The sequence below is a fragment of the Cydia splendana genome, chromosome Z (assembly GCF_910591565.1).
Source record: "Cydia splendana chromosome Z, ilCydSple1.2, whole genome shotgun sequence".
In the NCBI taxonomy this organism is placed as follows: domain Eukaryota; kingdom Metazoa; phylum Arthropoda; class Insecta; order Lepidoptera; family Tortricidae; genus Cydia; species Cydia splendana.
The window spans coordinates 33,035,265-33,053,343 of NC_085987.1; the positions used below are offsets into that span (position 1 = coordinate 33,035,265).

General features: G+C 36.5%; 1 protein-coding gene across 1 annotated transcript in view; it reads left to right on the top strand.

Moving 5' to 3' along the window:
• The first annotated feature begins 13,724 nt into the window (after positions 1-13,724).
• The window catches only part of LOC134805360 (uncharacterized), a 32,150-nt gene continuing 27,795 nt past the window's right edge, over positions 13,725-18,079 (top strand). The window contains exon 1 of the mRNA XM_063778695.1: positions 13,725-18,076. Within this exon, the coding sequence (XP_063634765.1) occupies positions 13,794-18,076 (4,283 nt within the window). The 5' untranslated portion in view covers positions 13,725-13,793. The remainder of the gene's footprint in view (positions 18,077-18,079) is intronic.

Genomic DNA, 18,079 nt, shown 5'->3' on the forward strand with positions numbered 1-18,079 from the left:
AACATAACATGTTACATGGGTACATTATACCTATGGTTAATAAGTTAAAATATTTCTTTATAATTTTATAATTTTCATTTATATGTATTTTATCTTAAATTTTACAATAACACGTCATTTTTTTAGGGTTCCGTACCCAAAGGGTAAAACGGGACCCTATTACTAAGACTTCGCTGTCCGTCCGTCCGTCCGTCCGTCCGTCCGTCCGTCTGTCACCAGGCTGTATCTCACGAACCGTGATAGCTAGACAGTTGAAATTTTCACAGATGATGTATTTCTGTTGCCGCTATAACAACAAATACTAAAAACAGAATAAAATAAAGATATAAATGGGGCTCCCATACAACAAACGTGAGTTTTGACCAAAGTTAAGCAACGTCGGGAGTGGTCAGTACTTGGATGGGTGACCGTTTTTTTTTTGCTTTTTTTTTGTTTTTTTTTTTATATGGTACGGAACCCTTCGTGCGCGAGTCCGACTCGCACATGCCCGATTTTTAATTATTCGTTAGCAATATCATCCGATTCACAAAAGAAATTTCCGACGTTCGGGTAATTCTGTTTACATTACTGGCAACACAGGATAGCGCTGTCACATTTGACAATTCGGAGGGGCTACCGCGAAAACCGAAATTCGCAAATTGCGGGGATCTTTCTCTCTTACTCCAATGAAGGCGTAATAAGAGTGACAGAGAAAAATGCCCGCAATTTGCGAACTCCGATTTTCGCGGTTATAGCCCAGATCTAGATAACTTCATGCCCTGACCGTCATCCTTGTCGAACGCGTGTTAATTGTTATTTCCTTCTCGCTCAGTGTCAGCAGTCGCAGTGTTTTCCAAACTTTTCAAGTCGTAAGCTTGGTAATTAATGTGTAACTGTGAATTAGTTTTTCAAACGTTTGTCTTGTATAGATAAATAAAGTTTAATTTAATACATTAGATTTGTTTTATTTTACTATGTTTCTACATGAATAACTTAAAATTAATGCCGTTAAAATAATTTTCACCGTTGGTTAAAATTCTCCCACATTTTAAAGTTTGAGAACCTGTAAACAGCATGATGACGTAGGCCCGTGTCAGGTCATACGCGAATCTCGGAATAGAGTACCAGGCGGAGTATATTATTATAGAGTCTGGCTAGCCAAAAATTGTTGACAGATATTTCGTTCTTGTATCACCAATTGTCTATGATTTGAAAAAAAAACAGTTGACAATTTATGTCATTCATTCAAATTGTTTGCGGTTTATAAGGGGTTTATTTTAAGTAATATTAATAATGTCTATACTGAGTGAGGTTCGCAAACTATTATTTAAGTTCGTAAATAATTACGACAATGTGCGAAGTCGACCTGTAGCGTTATATAACGAAAAACTGCAATGTTTACAACTTCTAAGCAAATGTAAACAAATTAGAAGGTTGGTGCTCTATAAATATTTTGATACTTAGCATTTAGCATATTTGGCATAGTACTTGTGTATTTTTTTGGTGATGCATTAATATTACGGTATGATCGAGCTAGGTCTTATTTACACTACATTTCATTTTTCGCCTTGTTACAATGGTATAATGGTGAGAAAGTGTTAACATAAGTGTTTATCGTTGACTGTAGCTACTTTACATAGTTGACCGAAGCGAAGCGAAGGTCTACGTTTTGACTCGGGCATTTTGCTTTCGTATGTCCGGATGTTCTCCTCTACAGGTCGCAATTCTTCGTGTTAACATATGTGTTTATCGTTGACTGTACTTCACATAGTGGTAGAAATTATGTGAGCCGGCTTTGAGTGCACGTCAACGTATATTTAACTTATATCCTTAGGTACCTTACGTGTGCACAGAAAATCAAAAATCTTTTCTAGTATCAAAACTATAATTCCTACTACACAAAGTGTGACCAGCCCAAGATTTTTTGAATTTCCCGCCAAACATTTGGGTAAAATTTCAGTAGCCAGACTCTACCATGGTAGTAGGTACCATTTTCCGAAGTAGACCTGCTGATGAAGATATTAACACGATGGCTTTATAAACTGTAGGAAACTGGTTCGTTTTAGGGTTCCGTACCCAAAGGGTAACAACGGGACACTATTACTAAGACTCCGCTGTCCGTCTGTCTGTCACTAGGCTGTAGTAACTCATGAACCGTGATAGCTAGACAGTTGAAATTTTCACAGATGATATATTTCTGTTGCCGCTATAGCAACAAATACTAAAAACAAAATAAAATAAATATTTAAGTGGGGCTCCCATACAACAAACGTGATATTTTTGCCGTTATTTGCGTAATGGTACGGAACCTTTCGTGCGCTAGTCCGACTCGCACTTGGCCGGTTTTTTTAGAGTTCGGTAGTCAACAAGGAATCCTTATTATTTAGTTTCGCCATGTTCTTATGTAAGTCGACTGCTTTGCTTCGTCTCGTTAGTTGGTAATGTTGGTATTAGGCTCGTTACTAAATACCTAATACCTACCGACAAAGTTGCAATTTGGCATGGGATAATAAGTACGTATCTGCATTCACGCCGACAACGTGGTATAATCACTACACCTTAAAAAACATAGTCCTCCGCCGCGTCTGTCTGTTTGTGTGTTTGTATGTTCGCGATAAACTCAAAAACTACAGAACGGATTTTCATGCGGTTTTCACCTATCAATAGAGTAATTCTTGAGGAAGGTTTAGGTGTATAATTTGCTAATCCGTGCGAAGCGCTAGTAAAATCTACTTTTTTTTTTAGGATAGGTACCTACATATTTCACCTCATGTAGGTACCTACTTAAAGAGGAAATTTAATAATTTTATCTTCTATTTTATGGTGGGTGTGTCGTTCGATAGGTATTTCAAGAAGAATAGGTTGCCTCAATATTACCAGGAACCGCTCCTTTAAAATACTTACGTGTGTTAGCAACACTGGCGATCTTTAAAAATAAAACAAATAAAATGTGGGTAAGAATTGATTTTTAATAAAAATATAACAGGCGGGTATTCTAGAGAGGCAAGATGATCGAGGTGTAACGGCTGGTTCTTTGTTAAAATAATATAAGTTTAATTAATTGGAAAAGCAGAATACATTGATTTACAAATCAAAGGCTGTATATATTTCTGGAAGCAGATGTTTTTAGGGTTCCGTACCCAAAGGGTAAAACGGGACCCTATTACTAAGACTTCGCTGTCCGTCCGTCCGTCCGTCCGTCCGTCCGTCCGTCCGTCCGTCTGTCACCAGGCTGTATCTCACGAACCGTGATAGCTAGACAGTTGAAATTTTCACAGATGATGTATTTCTGTTGCCGCTATAACAACAAATACTAAAAACAGAATAAAATAAAGATTTAAATGGGGCTCCCATACAACAAACGTGATTTTTGACCAAAGTTAAGCAACGTCGGGAGTGGTCAGTACTTGGATGGGTGACCGTTTTTTTTTGCTTTTTTTTTTGTTTTTTTTTTTATATGGTACGGAACCCTTCGTGCGCGAGTCCGACTCGTTTTAATATATCCGAAGTGGTAAGAACGTTTAGAGAACCTCAGGTATGTGTTAATTTTGATTACATACAAATTTTAACAACTACACGCCTACAATTTGGAATATCACTTGTATTAAATAATATTGGAGTAGTGTAAAATAACTATACAGTAATACAATATTAGTGGCATATGTAAGTAGTGCCAGTAAATTATAAAAAAAAATATATACAATCATTGTACAGGGTACAAGTATTGAGATTACAAAAATAAAGGAATAAAGGTTTTTCTGATTAATATTTGTTACCTATTTTACGAATTGACGTTTTTGATAAGCGATTAACTTCAACTTCAAACATTTTTATTGCCAATAGTTATATGACTTAAGTACCCTGTAAGGTAAGGGCACAGCAATTTGTCTTTTACATAATTATACATAAGTATTAAGTATTAACCTTATAAACTACACTGTACAGACATTTTAATAAACTATGTATATAAAAAAAAGAGTTAATAATTACGCAGTTTCAAGTACTGTTTATTCCGGGAGGATCACCAAAAAAAAAACTCTTGCAGTAAACGGTAACTCTTATCCAGTAAATACTTCTGTAAGGGCGATTCTCAGAGATGACCTTCGGTGCCTGACTACGGTGCCAAATTTTTTTTTTACTTATTTGATATGCGACTTTATTTCCTAAAATCTAGCCTTAATATAAAAAATGTTGGTACTGGAGGCCTCCATTAGAACCTTATAGTTTTTAAGATATTTGAGATTTAAAAAACACCGAAATCATGTGCAGCACTGAAATCAATTGGCGTCACCGAATTCAATAATGCATACACAAAAATCACATTTCAATTTTATATCTCAATTATATTATATTTTAATCATATTTTTCATTCTTATTTGATTATAAGCGATGTAACAAGGCTACTGATCTCGAAAGCTTACATAAATTTAATAGATATAGACCCAAGATTTTAAAATAACCTAATTACGGCTTGTAAAACAACATGTCTAGAAGATATCCCATACTATTTGACTGTCCTCATATAATAGGGCGATGCATGGTCCTGAAACGAGTTTCAGACATGTCGACCACAAATTCGCACATTAGTGCCATGAAGGAGAAGATGTTTGTTTCACACAATCCGACCGCACACGCATCAAAAAGAAACTTAATTATGTTAGCTAAACCCGATACACAAGAAATTTTTGAGTGGTGTTCAATGCTTGTAAAATATTTAATGCACTTATAAAGCAATGTGATGCAATATGGAAAACAAGTATTTTTGAATAACAGAGTTTTAAAGCGTGAACTCCATCAATTTAAAACTATTTGAAGTGGTCGACTAATGCTTGAAGATTTACCTATTAATTATGATATCCAGCACCCTCAAACACATGAGCTAAATTGTAACTCCTATATTTAGACATAAAGACATAAGACATTGAGGATTGTTAAAACATTTGCTATGTTCAATTTGTGTCTATGGCTATCCTTTAGAAATATTGATCAGTAAGGTACGCTCAGTGCCTTTGAAGCGATCTCGACATTAGACGGCCACTTTATTTTTAATCCCTTGTTCTGAACATCCTGTCCCTTGGGTGCACCTTGCATAGTACTTACAAACACAAGTTATTTTAAAATAAGTGGGATCTAATTGACTGCATTCATTTAACATGGCTGACACGTGTAAAGCTATCGAGGTGTAGGGCCTCAGGTGATACAGAGGACAATTAACATAATATTACTTCATTGGTTTGAAGAGAATATCAAGACAGAGAAAGAAACATTGGGTCTACAAGTTTCAACACACGTCTGGTTTAAAAAACTACTCATAGTAAACAATTGATTTTTTGTACCTATTATGACTTCATTTACTTACAAACATAATTTTACGTTTATACAACGTATCTTGCACTTTTTAGGTGTGATAAATTAGTACAACAAACTAGTTTGCAAAGCAGGATTTGAATTCAGTGATCACTTTTTTGATATCGGTGGTCAAAAAATCCACCGAAACCAAGGAAATCAACACCAGCGATGTCAAAATTAATCGCTTTTCAGCAATTACAGAAATAGTATGAGTGATACAGAGGAGATGTAATAATGATGGATTTACGTACTTTTGAGGATTTCTTAATCACTTGCATAACGATAAATGCACTAAAACCTTCGGAGTAAATTGCACCACCGATCTCAAAAAAACATAAAACCAAACCCACCGAAGGACTGGGAAACCTTTAACCCTTTACCTACGGGCTATTAAATCGCTCCGTCACCGCCCAATACGGGCATGTTTTGGCGAGAGTCAGCGGTTAGGCATAATTTCACTTACTTGTAACTTTTGAAGTATTACAGCTACACACTTGAAACTTCACACACACAATAAGTATAATGTGTTTAATCAATAAATAATCACTTGGAGTAATAATATTCACTAGTTTTTCTGCTATCAAGCAATATACCAGTCACTAAGAAATTGAAGATTTTTAAGTTACTACTCGCGGATTTCACAAGTTTACGTTTAAGAACATTAGTTTATAATATACTTAACACAAATAAACACTTAAATAACGATAATTATGAAAATAATGCATAAATATCAATCACAAAAAACGTTGCACTAAAACAATTTGCCACTTATGGAAATTAGTGATGTGCGTCTATCGACGCATTTGTCGATATATCGATAAGCTAGTAAATGTAAAACTGAAATTTAACAAGTTATGATTGTGGTGAAATTATTATTAGGTACAATAGTACCTAATAATGATTTTATAACATGTTAAATTCCAATATTTTAACCAAAAACGGTAAAAAAACACTAAAAATAACACTCCAAACACTCCCACGCCGTACTCTCATATCGACAACAAGTCGATGAAATTTGAAAACAACACTATTGTCCGCCATATTGAATTCAATTATTAGCACCTCTGCAGTACGGGTGTCAACTCCAGTTGCCAGCAAAAATGCGGTAATTTTAAAATTATGTTTATGTCAGAGCCATCTACCGAAATATTATGATATTTTTTTCTTCGTATCTATACTAATCACAGTGCATAATGTGACCGCTATTACCAAGCCACAAGGTCTCGTTTTGTTTTAAAAAAATGTTGAACACGACCATTACTTCGATCAACTATAGTTGACACCCGTACTGCAGCGGTGTTGCCTTACTGGCAACTCTGGTTGACACCCGTAGGTAAAGGGTTAAAAAATCACCTTATTATACTGTGACTGTACCTCTACTTTATTCAATGGTTAAGGCACAACTAAAGCATACTATGTTTGAGACACTGAGTTCCTGGTTTACAACTTTGAAGGAGTACCGTCATGTTTTGCAAATTACACCGAAATCAGGCACTAGCCCGGGACACATCGTAAATTTGGTTTTATGCAATGAGTTGAGCAAACACATTATTGTGATATAAAGAATATGATAAGTTAACTAATACCTTATGCGTGAATAACCATAATAACTCCGATCTAATGCCCCATCTTGAGTAATATTTTTTTGTTTCATAAAATCTGGGTGCGGGACACTCCCACCGAACATAATTTTTGGCGTTTGAATGTTTTTTTTGGTATTACATATAAATAATAAATAAATAATTTGATAGTGTCCCGGACAGAATATAGGCTGAAGATCATGCCTAAATTAATTCAGATTTATTGAACAGTAAATTCAATCATTTATTGCCCCGGACACGTTAAAATGGCCCTCCTGAGAAATGCCCGTAAAATGGTCTCAAATGATTTGGGATTTCTTCACTTAAACAGAATGGCCATCTGTTAGCAACACTGGCGATCTTTAAAAATAAAACAAATAAAATGTGGGTAAGAATTGATTTTTAATAAAAATATAACAGGCGGGTATTCTAGAGAGGCAAGATGATCGAGTTGTAACGGCTGGTTCTTTGTTAAAATAATATAAGTTTAATTAATTGGAAAAGCAGAATACATTGATTTACAAATCAAAGGCTGTATATATTTCTGGAAGCAGATGACCTTTTAATACGTGAAACACTTTTAATGAAAACTATTTCGTCAAAACTGGACCATAATAATTAGGACTATTATATAGTTATGTTACCTGTAGGCCAAGCAATAAGAAGGTATAAAGGGAAATGCTAGGAACACAATTTTTGACTCCTTAACTTCATTTGGACTAGTTAGGAGGTGAACATATCAAAAGTCCCCGGCCGTAGCCTTTAAGCCGAGGGGAGAGGGGGTAAGAAGGTCCCATTTTTCGGTTTTTCACTGGAAACTTTGCGTCTTAGCGACATGACTAATTAGACAAACCGAAAGCTGATTTGCTACAAGTTTAATTTAGAAGTTTTTCGATATCTTGAATAGTTTTCGGGATATCCTTTCTTAAAAGTTTATTTGGGGCTCTCAATTTTATCTTGACATCTACATCAGTGAAGCGACTAGGCCATGTTTGGTATCGCTTTCGTATAAATCGGGTGGGAGTGTCTATATATGTGTGACACCATTCCGAAGTAAAAAACATATTAACATAGCATATTAACAAATGCCTTTTTTAAACTCCTCTTCACGCTTAAACCGGTGAACCGATTTAATTGAAACTTATATATTTTGAGTCCCGAGATAAGACATAAAAAAGGTTTTATCTCAAAAATCGTCCTTTAAGGCCCCGTTCGCACGGCAGCTTTTTCAACGCGGGTTGAAAAAGCGTTGGAATGACGCAAATGGATAACCATGTATGTATTCACACGAAGGCGGTTTTTAAGCGCGGCGCTTTTTTATCGAGCACTGTTCGATTTTCGGCGTTGAGCGTTGGCGTCAAATTGAATAGAGCATACGGAACTCCGTGTATCTGTTCTCACAAGCGTTAAAAAAGCGCCGGCGCTGCTGTCAGTTGGCTGTCAAGTGTCAATTTTTGGTGTCAATCGTCAAGATTATTATTAGTTTCACCTTAAAAATGTCAACTTATGCTTACAAATTCCTGAAATATTCAAGCTATATTCAAATAATACGTCGTAATAGCAAATAAAGTATGGCTTTGCTGAGATGCGTACGTGGCAGTACGACTCACAAGTGATTTTTAAGCGTTCATATGAACACAAATATTGGAAACGGTAAAAAAGCGCCAACGTCGGGTTTTAACGCAACGCTTTTTAAGCTGTCGTGCGAATGGGGCCTAAAGGTGTGAAATAGGGTGTGGGGGAATTCAGATGAATCAAATTCTTCGCCGAAACTGAATTCCTGAAGCTAATACTGTTCAAGTTTGAAGTCATGTTTTTGGTTATAAAAACTATCCTATGTCCTGTCCCGGGTTTCAAACTATTTCTATACTAATAGACGTATAATGGAACACACGTGGCGCATAATACAGCTTATCGCTGAACATGTTTACCGCTAAGCAGCTTTTATTATTCTGACTTTTTGAGGAGCACGAATGAACTATTATGAAGCCAATAGACGTATAATGGAACACATGGGGCGCATAATACAGCTTATCGCTGAACATGTTTACCGCTAAAGCAGCTTTTATTGCGCTGACTTATTATAAGGGAGGACGAGTGAACTATTATGAAACCAATAGACGTATAATCGAACACATGTGGCGCATAATACGGCTGAGCGCTGAACATGTTTACCGATAGATAGATAGATAGATAGATAGATAGATAATATTTATTTCTGATTGAAAATTTACATGTTATTCTTCCTTAAAAATAGCAGAAATTCACAAAAAGATCGTCAAGTGTATACAAACAAAATTAAAAGAATAATAAAAAATAGTAAATTGTGAATCAATAATGTCAAAAATAAAATAGAATAGAAATCAAATTAAAATGTCATAAAACTTAACTAAAACCTAAAACTATTTTGTATATAATACTAGGGCTTTCCTAGGTCATATAATGTCATATTCCATAAATAAAATAAAATGTCAACAATCAATACAAAAAACAATATAAAATAAAAACAATAATTTCAATTTAATGCCAAGTAAAATTATTAATATTTGTATCGTTCACTGTACTCTTTAACAGAGTACAGCGATGTCGTTAGGAACAGTACTTTTAGTCGGCGATCAAATATGTCGTCAGAGGTTTCATTTCTGATATTGGCGGGTAGACGTTCATACAGTGACGGACCTATTACTCGCGGGTTTTTGTCGAGCAGCGCTAGCCGCCGCGGCACGGGCAGTAATCGCCCCGTTTGGCGGGTTATTCCGCCAAGCATATTCGACCGTTTGAATTGGTTAATATTTTTGCACGTAAACATTATAATTTCATACACGTAAAGCGAGTAATAGGTCATATATTGATATTGATTGATATTGATTGATTGACAATATATTGATTTTTTAAAGAGTTCTCTACACGAGTGCCTCGGACTCACACCTGCCAATATTCGTATAGCCCGTTTTTGTAATATAAATACTCGGTCTGAATCGGTTGAGTTGCCGTATAAGATTATACCGTAGTGCATCAGTGAAAAGAAATATGCATAGTATATTTGAATTAGGGCATCATTTGAGACAATTGGTTTCAGTTTGCGCAGCGCAAACACAGCGCTGCCCAACCTTTCACACAAGTTGTCTATGTGTTCTTTCCACTTCAGCTTGGCGTCGATGGTGAATCCGAGGAACCTGCATGAGTCACAGCGTGGTATCGGACTCTGTACTAGTGGAATGTGTGTAGTATTTCCAGCTGAGAATAACATTACGTTCGATTTCGAAGTGTTAAGGACGAGGCCGTTTGCCGAAAACCATTTGTGAAGTTGGCGGTAAGCGTTTGCTATATTTTGCTCGAGTTGCAAGTGCGTGTGAGCGTTTACTATCACGGTTGTGCCATCGGCAAACAACACCGTCATACCTTCGGTAACAGAGGCAGGGAGATTATTTATAAACATTAAAAACAGGGTGTTTCCGAGCGCCGATCCTTGTGCAGCCTATTAAGTAAGCAGTAAGCAGCCTATTATACTATCATTGGGACTGACTGCATAGCCGCTGTTAAAACGTTCACAAGATGCCTTATAACTGTTTAGAGGTTCACTAGTGTATCGAAATAACGACTTGGACTTTATAGTGGTTCACTTAAGTATCTTTATCAGATATATAATATAACAGTCGTATGCTGCATATAAGAATTTTAACGGTTCACGTTGCTTTTTAACATTGACCACCATTTTATTGTATATAACATACAAAATTGAAATTGCTTTTCCAACTTTTAAGGGTAACAATAAGGTTTTGTGCCTGAGTTCTTAACCTAAATCATTAGTTTAGTACTTCCTATCACGTATTATTAACTTTTTATCTCATAATTCTGTCCAAACCACTGAAATAGTTTTTACACATAGCTTATTTATATCATTAATTTAAATAAATACTGATTATTTTCGTGGCGCACTGTAATTTTCTTAGATAATGTATATATATAATGTCAATAAACTTGCATTTTCAAACATTTTTCTCGCATTAATATATAAAAGATCATGTAAGTACAACCATTTAACTAAATACTTCAACAAAATGACTTATGATGTCGTTGCGCTTAACGTTTTTGCTTCAATATAAATATGTTCACCTCTGCGTTCGTCGTCACTATACTAAATATAATAGCTGATTTTTAAGGCAGAGGTGTAAAAATATGTTATAAATTATCTTTTATTCAGCCCAACGTCAATCTTTCCCGGTATTAGGGCGCACATGTGACATATTAACTGAATAAAGGGTAACTGGTGGTCTCTTATCCAGTCAATATACACCTCTTATAACTGCTGTTACCCCTTATAATTCCGTTAAATTGCTGCTACAACGTTCTTAAGTAGCTATGTGAACTTAAGGCTGCTTAATTTTTGCCCATTTAAGAGTTATAAAAGCTGAAAAGACGCTTATACAGCTCTTATGCAGCTTTTATATTCCAGCTTCAAGCGTATTCGTACTTCATTATGCGGCTGCTATACAGCTAATCTGTGCTACTTGGATGATTAAACCTACCATAAAATGTAGGTATAAAGTATAATGATGCCAAACATACTAGCCCCTCCCGATCAAACCCCCGTACACCGCACCGCACGCGCCGTTAAGTGGGTTAGGTTAGGTTTGAACTGCGATCCTCACAGAACCGAAAAAAAGTGGGTTAGGTTAGGTTAGAACTGTGAGCCTTACAGAAACGAAATGCTACTAAGAAAAGTGGTTTTGGTTAGGTTCGAACAGCAATCCTCACAGAACCGAACTGCTATCAGAGAAGTGGGTTCGTGAGGCTAAAACTGCGACCCTTACAGAAACGAAATGCTACCTACTAGAAAAGTGGGTGGTTTTACCTCCTTTTCTACATAGTGCCAGAGCTGGGCACCGTTAATCAAAAAGTTAACTTCGTTAATCGTTAATCCGTTAAATAAAAAGTTAACTTCGTTAATCGTTAAAACGTTACTTTTCAAAAGTTTTAACGGAAGTTAAAGTTAATCGTTAATCGTTAGCTCGAAATCGTAAATATACGCAATAAGAAATGCAACTAGGAGAAATAATCATAAATTTTGATTTTTATTAAAGACTAATCTACTAATTAACATGGTAATCATTACTAATTAATAATAGCATAGCCAATAAAAATATCATTCGCTAGCATCTGCCATAACGTGCATGTGCCCCTTCATGAACATGAGCATATTAAAATTGTCGTCTGATAGCGACGCCCGTTTTGGAGAAAAAATATCTTTTCCCGCCGAAAACAGGCGTTCCACAGCAGCACTCTATGGTATACTAGTGTTATATTTGAGGCAGCGCGCCGTCTTGGTGTGAGTAGGTACTAACGAGTTAGGTATTAACGATTAACGGACTTAAGAAAAGTTAACGGAAGTTAACAAGTCCGTTACAGGTTTTTAAAATTAACTTAAAAGTTAATCCGTTACTCGAAAACTTAACTTCGTTAATTAACGATTAACGGATTAACGAGTTAATGCCCAGCTATGCATAGTGCACCATCTATGTACAATAATCTTTCTCCGGCCCCCATAGAATTCGGTTTTGTTTCTTGAAAATTATTTTCTACTATTTTATGTCGAATTTTGTAAGTAGGTGCAACAAAGTCGACGCTCTACTTATATAATTTTTGGCAAACCGCGAGTTCTCAATTTGGGGCGAACTACTAGCTAGTTATTTAAATTTTGTTTTTTCTTCGGAATGCAGGTGTCAATGTGATATCAATTATCATAAATGGATTCAGCACCCCCGATTTATACGAAAACGATATCAAACACGGCCTAGCAGCTTCATTGATGTAGATATCAAGATAAAATTTAGAGCCCTAAATAAACTTTTAAGAGCGGATATCTCAAAAACTATTCAAGAAATCGAAAAAGTGGAGTAAATAAAATTGTAACAAATTAAATTAACTTTCATTTTGTATAAGTGGCTAGGTAAGTAGGTATGTCACTAAGATGCATAGTTTCCGAGATATAATCAAAAAACCGAAAAATGGGATCTTCAAACCCACCTCCCCTCCCCGGCTCAAGGGCTATGACCTCGCTAGCTATGACCGGTGACTTTTGATGTGCTTTTGATATGTTCACCCCGAGTGTTCACCTCCTAACTAGTCCAAACAAAGTTATTAAATTTCAATGTCATCATTGAAATTGAAGCATCAAGGTTTGTTTACAGGTGGTCTACCGCGAAACGCGAAAATCTGTCTCCCTATCGATCAAAATGGCAAGATTGACAGGGAGGCAGAAACCGAACTTTAGATTTTCGTGTTTCGCGGTAGGCCCTGTGATAGTGCTAGTAACGCCCTCGACGCAGAGTTTTGCGTAATACTCCCTATGGGACATATTTTTGAGTAAGTTGTCTACACCCATATTTTTAAACTTGACTGTACACATATTATCACTAGTCACTACCTACACCTTATAAAACAAAGTCCAGTCGCGTCTGTCTGTTTGTGTGTTCGCGATAAACTCAAAAACGATTAAACGGATTGTGGTAAACTCCAAAACTATTAAACGGATTGCGGTAAACTCAAAAACTATTAAACGGATTGATTATTATGCGGTTTTCACCTTACTATCAATAAATAGAGTGATTCTTGAGGAAGGATTAGGTGTATAATTTGTTAAGGTTTTGTGTAACCCGCGTGCCAAGCCGGAGCGGGTCGCTAGTATTACTTATATGCTTATATAGAAACTTTTTGTAAATGCTTTATTCAGGTGGGTACAGTAGGTACCTATTTTAAAAATAAATATGTCACTTTTATAATTTTACTGTGCGTGAAATGTCACCTTTGAAAAATATTATAATTTGTGATTGAATTGCATTATAAGAAGGTGTAGGTATATGAATAATAGTCTGTTGATGCAAAATGGGGCCTAAGAAGAATGAGCCCGTAATAAAGGACGATGCATGGCGTGTACACATTGAAGATACTCCCCTAATCGACGATTCCTGGTCAGTACAAGTAGTCATGATGGAAGTAGCTGGCAGCGACCAAGATCGTATTTATTTGAATAAATTCGAGGTGTTTGCTGCCCAGGAGAAAAGATTTGTAATAAAGAATATTTGCAAATCGGAGACAATGTTTATGATTAATCAGCTAGGTGGTGAAAAAAAGGTAAAAGACGAAACCCTCCGTGTATTCGAAGTTAGCCAAGCCTTCTTAAAGGAGAAGAAGGATATACCTCCAGATATACAGGCGTTGGTCGTGAAACATCTTATACTAAAGATGAAAGATGATTACCTGTTTATTCAAAAACAACAACTGGACGTGCGCGACGGTATGCGTAGAGAATCTGCAACCATGGTTGACAGAGTTGAAGTCAGGGGTACGGTGTGCGTGCCTCCTTCGGAGCCGGTTACACCTCCTCCACAAGGAAAAGGTAAAAAAGGCGAAGCCGTACCGGTGGGTATTGACGAACCGGAGGAAGGCAAAAAGTATAATACTTTATTAAGGGTCAGAGGAGAAGAGTGGAGGGACAAAGTATACGTGGATGACTTCCCTATAGACGGGCCCAACCTTTACGTCGCTGTATCAGGATTTCAGGAACCGGAGTTGGCGGGATGTCTTTTAAAAATCGGTGTGCCTTTGACTGCTATCATTCAAATTAGAATAGATCTTACATCGCAGCCCGTCCCTGTTAGTTTGACACGGCCGACTAAAAGGGGGCAAAGTCAAACAGATGTCATAATGGAGCAATCACTGAGCTTCTGGCAAGATTTACAACAATTGCGCATAGACAAGGCCACTGCAGATGACTACAAGAACACTGCTTTTGTAATTTTTTCACCACCTTACTGGGATGCAGATGATTTGAGTGGAGAAGTCAACAAAATATATGACGAATTGTGTTTCATTATGTACGATATACAAGATCTAACTCGACAGCGCAGTCATTACATAGCAAATATGGATATTATTAACATTCCCGTTGAACCGAAAGATATTACTTATGAAAATTACTACCAAAAGCATATCGACGGTTTGCCTCTTGAATGTTGTACCATATACTCAGTTTTAGACAGTATACTAGAAACTGTTTGTTTAAAACAGGAATTGACGAGCAAAGGTACTAGTACGACGTCTCTTTCAGATGATTTACTGTTAAATCAACAACCAAAAACAATAAGTGAAGAAATGAACTTGAAAAAAGCCGAAACGCTAATCAACGACGCTTTTAGTGCCCTGAATGCAACCAATTCAAATAAAAAGTCTTACCGCTTAACATATGGGGAAGAGTCTGAAAGTCATAAAGACCCCATTGTCATTAATTTCGGAGATTTTGCAAAATGTCAGATATTTCACCTCGGCAACATTAATTTAGATAGTAAAATTTTTTCTATGTTATTTGGAATGCCTATCAATCGTCTATGGTACGGACAAGAACGATCACAGGATGAATTAGAAGCCAAAATTAACTTTCATGTTAATGTCCTCTTATCATGTTTTGATCGAAATGACGTAGAGACTACCGAACTTAACAGACTACTGCACATTTTGGCGTGTAGGAAATTATATGACAATAGAAGCTCACTCAAAAAGGATCACCTGACATCGATAACAATATCAGACTTTAAGAAACTTTATTTACGACGCAGCGCGCTTGCTGAGCCACTGCTTAAAATTTCACCTTTAATAGTTTCGAGTAGCACAAGCCGGCATTCCTTTCCATCTATAACTAAAATTGAGAATAGTTCATCTGTGCCAAGCGACTCGGGAGAGCAAAAGATAGAATTTCTGTTCGAATGCCCGGATATAAGTGAATTAGTTTCTGCTTCTGAAATAGCAAACAATGCCCCAAACGATCACCTTATTGACGACTTCGAAATATTTGAAGATTTTTCTGAATCACGAGCTTTCCAAGTTTTGCGAGAAGCTTTTACTAATTTTAACTGTCTGGATTATAAGTATTGTGAGGTAACTGATACTTTCAATTTAATGTTTTTTAACAGTCATGATCGTGACGGTATAGCTCGAGAAGAATGGCGAAGTCATTTACCAACACCTGTCTGTCTACAAGATTTTTTTGACTTTGTCTTCGCAGAAAGCTATGATTGGATACAGAATGAAGAAAATCTTTACGAGCAAAAACTTGCTCACGATTCTCAATCTCAGTGTGCAGCAGTCGACCCTCTAGCTTTAAAGTCCTGTGTAGAGCATCAAGAAGTAGCCACGGAAATGCTAATTGAAGGTTCTCTCAAATTTCAAGAAATTCTAGAAAATGAGGTAGCGGAAGAACAAACTACACGATTTTCATCGACGCGTGAAAAAAATGGCGATGGTGCGTCGACAATAGCAACGTCAAGGATCGGTGATTCAAAAAGTAGTAAAAAATCAAAGACCGCTGTATATTCCTCCCGTACAATGTCTCTTCATGATTCAAACACTGATATCTTAATTCCACCTAAACCATTTCATGGCTATGATCTAAGTGAAAGGAGAGTTGAAGTTTTTGGAAAAGATGATACTTTTTATTCAAAAGACGGGACTCGCGTATCTAGTCGGTATAGTTATATTATACCAATGAACCTTGAAAACATTATCCTCAGCGTAGTCCCGGGTAATAGTTTTAACGAATTTTGGGTGCACAGGTCTTTAGGAGAATCTGTCTCGCTAGAGGTAACGAATGCATGCGAATCTTTTAGGATATCCAGTAAAGATCAAGTTGCATTTAATTTTAAAAAAGAATTGTATCACCATCCGATCCCAATAGCGTCGGGATCGTCATTGCATGATAACATTCAGTTAAAAACAAAAGATAATGTACCCAAAATACCTTCTGAAACAGAAATGGCCGCCTCGTTCGAACTGAAGACATTTCATTCTCTTTGTGTTACTTGGCCAAATGGACTAATTACTGAATCAGTTCATGAACATAATTCCTCTACTCTGTCTCACATAAAGCAATTTTATATAGTGCCAAGGCAACTACTCGATGAGGAAATGAGATGTATCAGCTTAAAAGGTGAAGTTATCATTTTCAAAATTTCTGGTGTCATTGAGGTTCTCCGTTCTGATGGTACGTACATAAAAATTACCAAATATGGACAAAGGTTAACAAAAGACCTAAATACTTCACCATTGCCTGCCAAAGCGCAGGAAGTTGAAAATAAAACATCAAAAACGTCAAAACATGTAAAGTTGGAACCGGACACGGTAACTGAACCGGTGCAGGAATTAGAACTATTTATAGATGAATTTGAAATCATCGAAACTAACGGACTTCGACAACAGTGGGTAGGAGATCAGTCATATGATCTAGAAATGTTACTTATACGAACAGCCACTGATTATTGCTTAGGCGAGGTGTATTCTCGCAGAATTAATGGAACCCAAATCTTACTGAACATGGACGGAGTTCAGATAGTAACATTTCCAAACCGTACTAGGATTATAACAAGACTGATTGTGGAAGATGAAGAGATATATCCGGAATGGACTGAAGACGAGGCCTATTACTTCGATGTATTGGAATCGGGTAATTTATCAGTAAAATCGAGACATTCAGTTTCACCAAAAAGTAGTTCTAGTCATATGTCCAAATTATCCCGTATTCAAAGTTATCAGAGCTCCATGTCAGAGCGTAAACAAGCAAAGAGAACCGACGGATATATTTCTGTCCGAATCTGCTATACCATTGAACATGAAAACTATACTTCTGTCACAGTCAATACAGCAAATGGAGAAGTTACAGTAAACTCGCCTAATAATGCCAGTGTAACTTTGAATACTGATAACCAGTATGAAATCAACTTAGATCCGATAACGGTAGCAACTTTCAATGGCCAAGATTTAATCATTAACTATTCGGGATGTACTGAGTGCAATTCAAAAACAACGTGTAAAATTAATATATGTCAAGATGAAATGAACTCTTTGGGTAAAACCCAGGAAAGTTGGTTACAAATGGAAGATTCTTTTGGTGAAAGAATAGTGGTGAACGAAGAAGGCGCTATTTTGTTAGATGAGAATAATACACAACTTAATACGTCCCTGGAAACACAAGCCCTAACTCCAGCATCCGTTGTACAACTCGAAGAGACTGAGCTCAAATTGGATGATCGAGTACCATCAAATACGAGCACGGTGGTGCATGGAAAGTGCAGAAAGATGTATAGTGCAAAAGAAATGAGATTCTTTATTCTTCGACGGTG